The following is a 12,053-nucleotide window of genomic DNA, read 5'->3' as shown; positions in this document are numbered from 1 at the left end:
ATGTACTTCCTAGGATGAACAATTTCATCTATATGAATCAGACAAGAAACAGACAATTGGTGGTGGGTGGTGGTGGTTTTTCTATTTAGATCACAAAACCAAAGGGCTTTCCTAGGAAGTCTGTTAGCAGCAATACAAAGTCTGGATTACTCATCACAGCACAGTAAACAAATATTTCTCAGAGTTTTGTCTTGTTGTATAAAGGTCTGCTTAGGAGAGGCCAAAATGGAGGGGGAAATCCAGCTACTGTAATCCTCTCTTCCACAGAATCACGTTGTCTACTCAAACCAACAGACTGTTGCAAATTAGTTTTGAACAGGGTACTTGAGTACCCAAAGTGCTCAATTTACCAATTCCCTCCTAGGAAGTTTAACTGCAGTCAGGCTGACTTTTTAATGTTGCAGTCCTAAGGGTTAATAAAATATAAATCAAAGATTTTGCAAGCAGTATTTTTTTTTTTTGCAATGGGTGTGGATTTATGACTGCTACATTGCTAAGGCTAAGCTCCTGATTTTATATTGAGACTTATAATGCTTCAGCCTCTTATCTTGTATCTCTTTAACTCATTAAAATTACATTTTCTACCATTTTTCTCAGTTAAAACATCTTGTACTCAAAAGTACCTTGCTTTGAACTTAGTGAGGCCTATGTTCATTCAGTAGTTCTACAAACAAAATCCTTCTCAAGAGGTAGTTGAAGCAGAGTATTACTGTTTAGAAATGTGAATACAGATAGCATGCCAGTTTTCTCTGTTGGAGTCAGCCCTTGTCAGTCTTTTCTTCTGACAAGAGCACAGGAAAAAAGTTAGGAGTATTAAGGGAAAAAACAACCATCTTTTTGTGGGACATTTGTGGGAGGGGAATATTGGCCAGTAGGGTTGCTGGGTTTTTTTAAATGGTTGAATGTGAAGCAGATTTTACTGAGATTCTTATTGCTGAGGTTTTGTTTTGTGTACCCTGTCTGTAGAAAACCAAACTTGTCTCAGTGTAATTGAGTTAGCAGTTCAGTTACTGAATGCTGATACCAACACAATAGACAGACATCAGTCTCCTCATAGTACTACGCTGATTTGTACAATTAGGCAAGGTTTTATCTTTCTTCTGATTTCCTGGTAATTGCTGCCCTAAAAGCAGCCTGTCTCTTGCACACATTGACTGAGTTTGTGCAAATAAAGATAACAGTGTAATTAAAATGGAGTTTTTGAGCCATGCTTTGGCAAACCCTGTCTGCAGCAGCAGCAGCTTTTTTTTGCTGAAATGCTGAAACAAGGCCCAGAAACTCAAACACAGTATCAAACTGTTCCAAATTTTGGCATGGGTTTTGTGCTAGTACTTTTTATTTTCAAGGCAGTGCATTTCCAAAGCACTTGGTGCAGAGAGGATTGCATTCACACCTGCAGGCTGCAATACACGCTCTCCTTTGCAAACCCACCAGAGCCTTTGGAACCAGGCATTGCAGATCAAGTGCTTGTGCCATTTCATGAAACCACGACTCCCCCTGTTCCCTGTGGGGGTGAGCAGCTCAGCTTACACTTCCAGGGGAATCTGCTGGTTCATGCAATCATCTCTTCTATGCAGTAATTTGGTTTTCAGTATTTTCACCTACTCAGAATGACTTCAGACAGCCGGTCGCACCTGCTGCCCCAGTGGTTTTCTTTGGATCTACTCTTCAGACAGGTATTTTGGTACTCTTGAAATACTAAATTGCATGCAAAAAAAAATCCATTTTGGACAAAACTTTAAGTAAAAGACTTTTACTTGTTGCTTAAAGAAAACATTAAAATACAGTTTACAATTATATAAATTATCATGCCCCATTCAGAGCTGAGGTTGTACAGGTAAACGTTACAGTACCCAAGATACAAGCAAATAACCTCCAAAAATAAACACAGAACATGACAGTATGTTATTACATTGGCTACCAAGAATAAGGCTGTGGTACAGTACCAGAGGTTTGTGCATAAAGAGGTAGTAGAAGTCAGCTCAGTAAATGCAGAATCCTTATACATAAAGAGAAACATCAGATATTTCTTGCAGATTATGCCAAATCCTCCCCTGGGAAGCCGAAATATGTTTTGGGAATGACATAGGTTCCAGAATCTAATGTCATATTGGCAACTTCCAAACTTTGGAAAAGGCACCTAAAACCTCTAATCCCTGAAAAATTTTCTTATAACATTCAACGTAAATTTTAAAGATCCTCTATAAACACATCACCTAAAGTCCTTACTCATTTTTTTCTCCTTCTCACTCAGAAGCTGTGTTGCAATTTTTGTGGCTACTAGCTTCAAGGGGTTACTTTTGTTTAAATAGCTTAATCCTTTCTCTATTAATAGATGTCTCTAAACAAATGTTATCTGACCTTCTATTCCATGATAGAACTGGGTAAACCCAGCTGTTTGAGACATGCCTTTTGGTGCCCAGAACGATTTTATTACAGAATTTTTGTAGAGCAAGATTTTAGGAGAGGAATGGAATTTCCAAGAACAACCTAGTATTTATGCATAAGGAGTGACTGGATTATTAAGGAGTGACTGGTTATCACCATGAGGACCTGTCGACAGAAAAACCCATGTGAGGATACACAAAGCGTGATACTGTGCTTTAAGAGACATGCATTCCTCCCAAGAAGATTTATTTCTACTCCAAGATTTCTTCTTCCTACAATTTTCCTTGTTCAGTTAAAGATGATGTCAATCTCAAGAAAGAAAAATAAATTACTCCTCATTTTCTCTAGAGTTGTTTTAATGGAAAGGCAGAATCTCAGTCAAATTACTAGGAACTCACAACAGGAGGATTAACTCATTCAGGAACAAAGCTTTCATTAACAACAGCAAGAACTGCTGCAAATACTAAGTTTGCTTCTATGGGGAAGCATATCTGCCCAAGAAAAGTATGCTTTGTGTTGGGTTGTGGCGAATAAAGAAAAGGAAAGGGTGGTCAGCATTGAAATCCTCTTCTATAACCATGCAGAGCATAGCAATGCCAGCAGTGGCAGCTGCAGCTTCTGTGCCTTCCTCATTCACTTCCACAAAAGCCTTGTGGACAACTGCAGAGAGGAAGAGATCACGTGCCCCTGACATTCCTGACAAGTCAGCCTTGCCACTGTCAAATACATCCAGCAAGCCCATAGCAACTAAATCTGATTTAAGATCATAGCTTTCTTCCAGCTTAAACTTTGGCAAACGCACATGAACGTCAGTGTAATACAGATTCTCTGGACGTGTCCAGTCCTGGAGCATCTCCAATGTAAGCCGCTTCTCCATCTAGAATTAAAAGGACAAGAAAGCATTACTTATCACCAATGTAGTATTTCATTTTCAGTAACATTTATGAGGCTTTGTTTACAGAACATTATACAATGGTAAAGCAGCTATGCAAAAATGAACATAACCTCATCTTTGATAGCTAAATAAAGATCAAAAAATACTATTACAACTAAGTGGAGTCAGCGCAGTTCTTACTTTACGAAGTAATGCAGACATTTGCTTCTTGCTGCAATGTACAGAAGGGAAAAACATGCACTGAGAGAAAGCCAGTCTTCTTACTGTTTAATCTAACTAAATGGACTTACCTAATTAAAAACAAGTAACAAAAATCATAATCAGAGAGCTCAAAGAAGCAGGTCATATAATGGAAATCATCTCACTACTTTACAGTTAAGAAAAGGCTTTCAAATCTACTGAAAGACAAATTCTGTCATTAAAAACAAATATTCAAAGCAAGTTAATTCTCACAGTTAATTCTGTTTTCAGTCTCCATCATGGTTCAGTTCAGCAGAGGACACATGAACACAAGCTACAAAATCAGAACACAACTTCTCTTCCTGATGCAGTACATTCATTTTTTCTTTACTGCTGTACTAGTAGAGAGTAGTCTAAAAATACACCAGATAGATCTGGTGCCCTGAGAACATGGGTTCACTAAGGCTTTAATATTGAATGGTTGAACTTAAAAACACTGAGCAACTGCATTAGCTTAGATGGGTCACCTTCTGCAGTCCAGTGGAGTCCTCTTCAGTATCTCTAGGTAACAGGATGAACATACTAAGTTCTTTTCCATCGTAAGGCAGCTCTAAAACACAGATCTTCTCTTCGGGGATGTATCCAAAATTAAATTTATTTTTCTGATACATCATTTTTACTGTCTTTTTTTCATTCTGGATGGATAAAAGGCACAAAAGTAACAGGTACCAGGTAAGTAACAGGTAAGGAAATACTCATTTAAAGAACCAATAGGAAACAAGTAAGTAAAATCAAAAAAGAACCAAAGAAACAAGTAAGTTAAAATTGCATTTATGTAAACACTTGTCCTCCATTATAAAACTTTTTTTTTTCAGACTTCTGACTGCTTGTTTAATAACAATTTCTTCTGAAGAAATAATGAGGTGGTATTATATTTGGTTCTCCTTTGGCTTCTGTAGCACAGGCCTCACAGAAACCGAAACTGTTTCTTCAAATTGCTGTACGAAAACGTTCAGCCAACAAAGATAACTCTGTTTAGCACACAGTAACTTGTAAAGCTGTTAACATAAGCAGAATATAGAACAAGAAGATGGGGCTTAATCAAAATGTTCTGTCATTTTAAGACTGCTTACCTAGCATCACAAACAGACACAGTTCATAGCTGCTGATCTGCTGCAGACAGAAACCCTACTAGGTCCTAAACCATAGGTGAGAATTGTCTCTAGTGCTATTCTAGTAAATGAGACACCAAATAGCTTGCTGAATACAGGAAAATACTAAAAATCCACAAAAAATAATTAAAATATTAATAAATTACTTTTTATTTCTTCATTATTTTATCTGTAAGCAAAGCTTCACATTACTACCTATATTATTAGACCTTTTCATTAGACATGTCCTACCAGGACATATCTGTATTACCTTATTTAGCCAAAATGGTGCATCAGTGGTGTCAGCTTCCTGAAATTTCGTTGCCCAGTTTGCTTTGAAATAAATAGCATTCACCAGTACCAGCTTGGTGATGCTATCAACTGAGCCCTCAGACAGCAGATCGGGGATTTTGCCTTCAGAGGCAGCAGAAAGAAGGGACACAACAAAATCATGCAGTAAGTTGATGGCACATAAAATATACATTGAGAAACTTATGCCATATAAATACTACAAATATAAAACAAATCTATTCCTGTAATAATGTGTATTTCAGTACCTGTCTCTCTACTTCACCAATACTTTTTCTTAATACATGCTACTATAACGTTTGATACACAGTGATTTGATGAAAATGTAATATTATTAGTCTAAACTGTCACATGCAACCCATCACAAAAGAACTACAGGACACCCACATTAAGGAATATGGAATTTAGAAATATATATACTATGTATATATAAAATGTCTTGATTAGATAATTTGTTTCTGTCCATACACCAAACCCAGGGCAGAATTAAACTGTTCTAACAACTGAAGAGAATAAAGCCCATTCCTCCTTCCAAAATAAGAAACGCTGGCAGTTATTACCAAAAGTAACTTACCTTCAGTTTTCTCTTCAACCCACTGGTTTATTTCTTTCCTGGCTTTATCACATGCCTGAAGAAAATCAACTGTAGCCAAATCAGCTCCATATAATTTCTGTGTATTAGTCAGGAAATCCTACATTTTGGAATGATAAGAACAGCTTTCACTGCATGCAGTAAGAAAACATCTAATTATCAGGTAGATATTGTCACCAGCTCTGAGGTGGGGTTCTAATAGTGTGTTTCTTGGGGGAGTTCTGAAGTTAACAGTTTTTTTCCCCACTCTTAGCCTCATAATACACCAGCCATGTCTAGAGCTGATGGGGTGCTTACTGCAGGTGTTGCAATATTTACCTATCATTCTCCTGAAACACGCTCAAGCACAGCTAGGATAAAACAAAACTCTCCAAAATAGCTGAAGAGGGACAAAAACATCAACCTATTTGCACACAAAGTTCTAATTCACTGGTGAAGAGGCATGTTGTTAAAACATTTTGGATATCCCCTAATAAATAGTGTTTTCAAAAATATCAAAGTTATGTTGTACTACTCTGACGAAAATCCTAAAAAGTTGATTGCAACAGGAACAGAACTGGTTGCAACCTAAAAAGCTGGTTGAAACAGAGTGGGATATTATGACAGTTATGGTAAACTGAGAACAAAGACGAGTGATTCTTCTCTTGAGGACAAGAACAGCAGAAGTGAACAAGAAGAGAAAAGGGTTTGCTGTGTTACACCCTTTAGGTGAGAAGGCACAGCTGCCCACAGCTATGGAAATGCACATGGCAGGCATGAAACACTTCTGTCAACTTCCCAGAAACGTTTAGAAATAGGCTTGGAAATAGTTCTACTTCATAAATACTCAAGTAGCTGCACTTTTCCCTCAGGTCCCACCACATGCCATCCTGATGTGCACCACTGTACCGGCAGAAAGCTGTAGGACTTCTCTCCAAAGAGCCGACTGGCCAGCCGTAAGAGATAGGGAGCATTGCTTCTGTTTATATCCGTTGTCAGAGCCTGGAATCTTGAATGAACATCTTCAACTTTGTCAAGATGAAGCGTCTGAAATAAAAAGAAGTGAACTAGCTGCTGTTACTAGTGTCTTAAAAGAACATACAGTGAATCTGTAGGGTAGGTCTGATGCAGCAGGGTAGGATCCAGTAGGTAAGCTGAAGAAAGAGAAATGAAAAGGCTGGAAGCTGCCTAGAGACTTCTGTAAACCTCAAAGAATGATCCAAACTGTCCCTCGGTGCTACGCTGGCCATGTCAGCCACTTGTACTGTGGTTTATACACAGTCACAGCTGAAGCTCTTGATCACAACCCCAGGTCCTGTCTGCATTTCTGTGAGCCTCTCCTCTGTGGGCCACTGAGCCCTAGAATTCATTCCCAAGTGAGGAATCAAGAAGAGAGATGATGCCATGGAGACTCTTTTGCTTTCTTGGTTCCCTCTTTGTCCCAAGGGAAACTGGGAGTGTATATTTTCAGAATATACAATCAGCACTATCATAGGTGAGGTATTAAGAAAACTTAGAGCAATTATCTTTTATAATTTTATGAAAATGTAACTCCGTAAGTATATATGCACTTCATAGATACTTTTTAATATATGTATATATATACTTTATTTATATATATATATATTAATAGTTAAGTATTACTTTTTTATATATATAAAAAAGTATTAGCTTTAAGATCAGATGCATTACTGCAAAATCTCTTTACTAGTACCTCCTCTTCCAGAGGCAAGCTGGCTGGCCAAGGCTTGAAAGATATGACAGCAGAAGCTGCCAGACCTCAAGGGCAGGGAAGGCTACACTAAAGCAGGGACATTCATATTCAAACTTAAACCATGTGTTTCCCAGTAGGGAAGACTGCAGTGAAGCAGTGATTGGATTCAGAGGAAAGCCTTCTCTTTCTCTCACTGGGTTTTTGGTCAGGCTTTGCCAACCACCTCAGTGCAAGCTGAACAAGAACATCACAGAGGCAACCTTACAATAGAATTATGATCCCGGAAACAAATTTTTGAGTCCTTACAAACATCTCTTGACACTTGCTAATCGCTGCCTCTTTAATTAGCACTGTGTTCTTAAGCAAAGTATTATGGTACAGAAACATGCCCTGTTGAGGATGACTGTGTTGAAAGAAATTTATTTCCCCCACAAGTTCCTTTTGCATGATTTGTGCTGTCAGTAGGTTTATCCTAGGTGGGGCTGTCAGTCTGATTACATGAAAGATGTTCAAAGTCTGTTTGAACAGGTAGTGGGAAAGTAATTTTATTGAGTAAGCACAGCAACACTCAACAGTAAAAAACAGTTCCTCCTAAAGTCCAGAATACAAAGGTGAAATTATTCATAGGCAAATGCATGATATTGACTGCAGTCAGGAGACTAATACACCTTTTTACAGGCATTAGCCTAACAAGAGCACAAAGATAACAGTGACTGAGCCCCTTCCATCACAGAAGTTTCAGGGGAAACTGGCACACACCTATGTGCATTATTTTTGCAATTTATAAGGAGGTTTTTTAAAACAATCCTACCCACCCTAAAGCTACAGTAAGAATGTCATGGTTTTAAAGCATTAGCTGAAAAATCACTAGAAAACTTACTCATTTCTTGCTGTGAAATATGGATTAGAAGAAGAGCAAAACAGGCTTAAAACTTAAAAGGAATAAAGAAAGTTTATTAACAAAACTACAAGAATAAGAAACCAGAATAAAACCTCCAGAAACCCTTTTTCTCCACCACACAACCATTCCCTTGTTTACATGACAACATAGGGGCAGAAACACTTGGTGGTTAAAATAGTCTCAAGTTTGCTATAGTCTTTTCATCATTCTTTGTAGAGAAAAAGAAGTTCTCTTCTGCCAATTTATGGAGTTCTTCACAAGAAAACTATTTTTCTCATGGCTTTCTATTTTTCTGATTCCAGCTGCCCAGAAAACTCTGGGTCATGGGTTAAGTGGTGTCATTTTAAGGACAAGTTATTGAAAGGCAGAAGTTCTCTTTCTCTATCTCTGTGAACATGTCTGGAAACAGAAGTTTTCTCTTTGCCTCTTAAGGGCCATAAATCTTCAACAACTATCACTTCTCTTTTTCTGTTCCTGCATTTCGTAAGATCACAACTACTTCACCATTTGCTTAAGCCCACACTTTGAAATACCCCATTCCCCCAATATACTCTGTCATGAATTAAAGGAGTTTTTTCAGAACATTATTGTCCATCTCTATAGTTTTAGCAAAAGAATATTTCAGCTTATTAAAGCATCTCCTTATTTCTCTCCCACATCCGAAGCTTAATTCCCTTCTTCATTGTCTTTGATAGTTTATGTTGTCTCTTTACTTGTTGATCACTCCCTCTCTCCCTCTCTATCTGGAAAAAAATGATTAATCTGCAAGTCTCATCTGGGTAGTGAAAGAGTTAAAGTCTTGCCCAGGCTTTGTAGATGGCTCTATGATCTCTGCCGGAGCAGCAGCTGGAGCTGTCTGCGATGGAAGATTTTCCATGGCTGCTCTGGAGAGTGTGGTCACTGGCTCAGCCCGCCACAGGTCAATGGCTTTCCCTCCCCTTACTCGGCAGTCTCTGGTGAAACTCAGCAGCGGCAGAAACCACAGCCGAGCCGGGGACTGGCCTGGCCTGGCCTGGCTGTACGAGGCTCAGTGAGACTTCTGAGAGCTCAGCCCCTCTGGGAAGGGGCTCCTGCCACCCCACAGTCCTCATCCCTCCTGCCTGGGAGCTGCCGGGGTCCAGGCCAGACAAGGCCGTGGGGGGAGCGGGACCAGCCGCAGCTCTCTTACTTTACCCAGCCAGAAACAAAGAGAGTCAAAGAAATTCCCGGGCTTAGGTCTTAAGGTGGTGTTCACAGGTCGATCTCACTTTTCAATGGTCAAAACTGCTGTCAAGTCTCAGAAATGGCCAGCTGTTGGCTAGGAGACAAACTCCCACCAGCCTCCAGCAGTTTTAACTTCCTTAGGTGTTTCTCTTTATTTCCTCAAATGCCAATCTATCACAAAGGATAATAACCATGCAGGCTTCGCTCCTTCCAGATATCCGAGAGCCTGCTAGTGAGAGATTGGTACTCAGGTAGCATCACCATGTATCATCATAGCTGCTACACCTTAGATATAAAACTATAGAATGCTACCGTGTTTTTTACAAGAACACACAGGATTATTAAAAATGAACATACCATTAGTGATCTTGTGTTATAAAGTAGTAGTTTGTCAAAATGTCTCATGAAAACTCATAAAGCCTTGCTTCTGAAAGTTATGATCAATTTAAAAGGAGACTGACTAATGTAATTAGTTTCTTCTGTCAAGAATTAACTAGTGAAATTAAATGAGCAAAAAGGGTCATAGAAAATATAAGCAGAGGGCCCTGGAGCAGGGTAGGCAGTGGGTAACTAGCTGCAGAGTCCAAGGAAGACTCAGGGTGCGTGACAGAAATCTTGTCCTGAACAGATAAAAACACCCTCATTTCATCTTCCCTCCTCTAAAACCTTTTAATGTAAATAAAATATAAAATTAATGACCGTATTTTTTTACTAACCTTCAACACCTGGGCTTCTGTATTACCTCTGGCCCCCAGAAGGACCATGGCCAGAGCAGCAGAGATACTGACAGGAGAAAAGAAGACATTTCCTGTTGGGTTGGCCTCACTAAACCTTCTGAGCAGATCAAGTGCAAATCTGCTGTTGGCATTAGACAGGTTCTCCATGGTTATAGCTGAAAAAGAAAACAACTGATAAGAGCCCTGGGAAACATTCTTCAAACAACTTGTCTAACCTCGTGTGACTCACACAGTAAAGACTGGATTAAACTGGACGCAGCTGCTTACAGAAACAGCAAGAACATCGTCGTCAGTGCACCTTATTCTTAAAAATAAGTCAGTCACATTGAAAAAGCAGCTGATTCTTTTCCGTGTGAATTGCGTACTCCAACCTTCCTTATCATACTAACTTTATAGACATTATTTTTAAAAATTTCTTTCCTGCAGATCTGAAATTGGAAGTATGTGTGCTGGTAGGATGGCGAAAGTCCCTCAGCTTCACAGACCCGGCAAACGCCAGGGCTCTCCCTCCCGCAGCACTCCCTTCGTTCCTCTACAATGCATCGAAAGTATCTGCCCAGGGATACTCAGACACCTCTCAGTAACCCGCCCGTCTTCACGCCACAGATCTCTGAGAGGTGTCAACCCTGCCGAAGGCTTTGCGGACGCTGACTTTCAGCGGTGGGAGTGCACCGCCGTCCCCCGCCCGCACTGCCGGGAGCTCGGAGCTGCCAGCCCCCCGCAGCCGGGACCAGCGGGGCTCCGGGGGCTGCAGGTGACACACCGACCGGCGCGGCGCACAACAGCCAAAGCCGCAGGGGGGACACTGAGCAGCGATGCATTTCGGGGAGATGCTCCAGAGCGGCCTGAAAGGCGCAAGGGCCGGGTCCGGCACAAAACCGCACCCGAGGCTGAGCGCTGGATGCCGTGCGAGCTTCCCGCTCGGCCGCCTCGCAGCCCCGCTGCTCTGGGCCTGCTTGCAGCCGCACTCCCCGCTTGTTTTTATCTCCTCCGGACCCAACCGCGTGTTGGAGTTTACACCACAATTTGTGCTTCCTTGCACAGTCTTCCTACAGCAGCTGCACACGATCGCTGTCGGCCCCCTCCGTGCCGGACAGACAAACACCCGGCGGCTCCGCGACGCTCTTCCCGAGCTCTAGGCTCAAGGCAGACCGCCCCTACAAACACCCAAAGGCAAGCCCCAAGGCTCACTTTCACTTTCGTTTTCTTACGCCTCACCGTGCAAGCCTTTCACCCAAAGCAGCTGTCCGACATTGCCCCCGCTCCGGCGTCCGGGAAGCGCCCCCTCGTCCCGCCGCTGTGGCGGCGAGAAAAAATCCCCATTTCCCGTCCCGTTCCCGTCCCGTTCCCGTCCCGTTCCCGTCCCGTTCCCGTCGGATGCCCCGGGCTGGAGGCAGCCCCGCGGAGCCCCAGCGCAGCCCTGGGCCGCCTGCCCGCCTGCCTACCTGCCGGGCAGCGCGGAGCGGAGCGGGCACCGGGCGGATGGCAAGGGCCGAGCTGCGCGGTGACAGCGCGGGGACACCGCGGGGACCCCGCCGGGGCGGGACCGGGGCGGGGCGGCAGGTGGCACCCCGCGGCCACTCCCGTTTCCCGGCCGACAGGAGAGGGAGCTTGGGGAGTGGGGCTCAGCAACAGCCCCCACCGTGCCTCAGCGATTAGCGACCCAGGGGTTTTAGACTGGAGGGGCAAGCGCACCCCGGCTGCCCAGGGAGGCTCCTCTCTGCCTTCCCAGCCTGCCTCCCTATTTACATCCATCTTTTATAAAGTTATTCCGCAGGGGTTTTTTTGTTTTGTTTTTTATTTCAAAGAAAGTAACTGCACGGAGAGTTTTATTCGGTTTATCGTTATCTTTGTTCTCCATCAGTTCTCGGTCTGGCTCCCAGGATGTCCCCAACTACACTGCCCATATTGGGTTCAGGTGCAGAGCAGCCCTTTAACTGGAGTGTAGGACATGACTCCTGGTGACAAACGTGTTGGCTCTCATCCCTCCCCCCTGCAAATAAT

General features: G+C 42.2%; 1 protein-coding gene across 3 annotated transcripts; it reads right to left on the bottom strand.

Annotated features, from left to right (window-relative positions):
- Nucleotides 1–1,737: 1,737 nt before the first annotated feature.
- On the bottom strand, nt 1,738–11,805 carry LOC111923847 (leukocyte elastase inhibitor). 3 transcript variants are annotated; one of them, XM_023919782.2, is made up of 7 exons: nt 11,495–11,805; nt 10,029–10,204; nt 6,404–6,541; nt 5,498–5,615; nt 4,886–5,028; nt 3,991–4,158; nt 1,738–3,265 (listed from the first exon to the last, which is right to left on the bottom strand). In XM_023919782.2, the coding sequence occupies exons 1-7, from the start codon at nt 11,802–11,804 to the stop codon at nt 2,864–2,866; spliced, it is 1,455 nt and encodes a 484-aa protein (XP_023775550.2). In that variant the 5' UTR covers nt 11,805; the 3' UTR covers nt 1,738–2,863. The 3 variants fall into 3 exon arrangements, with proteins under 3 accessions (XP_023775550.2, XP_086756067.1, XP_086756072.1); XM_086899941.1 differs by having other exon boundaries at nt 11,268–11,503; XM_086899946.1 differs by having other exon boundaries at nt 10,934–11,499.
- Nucleotides 11,806–12,053: the final 248 nt, after the last annotated feature.

The sequence above is a fragment of the Cyanistes caeruleus genome, chromosome 1, assembly GCF_971803275.1.
Source record: "Cyanistes caeruleus chromosome 1, bCyaCae1.hap1.1, whole genome shotgun sequence".
Classification (NCBI taxonomy): domain Eukaryota; kingdom Metazoa; phylum Chordata; class Aves; order Passeriformes; family Paridae; genus Cyanistes; species Cyanistes caeruleus.
This window is presented reverse-complemented; position numbering and strand designations above follow the sequence as displayed.

What these genes read in the sequence shown, in the direction of transcription:
- LOC111923847 (XM_023919782.2), bottom strand. Translation starts at nt 11,804, where the DNA reads ATGGATGTAAATAGGGAGGCAGGCTGGGAAGGCAGAGAGGAGCCTCCC. An exon ending in CGCTCCGCGCTGCCCGGCAG is followed by an intron (nt 10,205 to 11,494) that starts GTAGGCAGGCGG and finishes TTTCTTTTTCAG; the next exon opens with CTATAACCATGGAGAACCTG. An exon ending in CAGAAGCCCAGGTGTTGAAG is followed by an intron (nt 6,542 to 10,028) that starts GTTAGTAAAAAA and finishes TTTTTATTTCAG; the next exon opens with ACGCTTCATCTTGACAAAGT.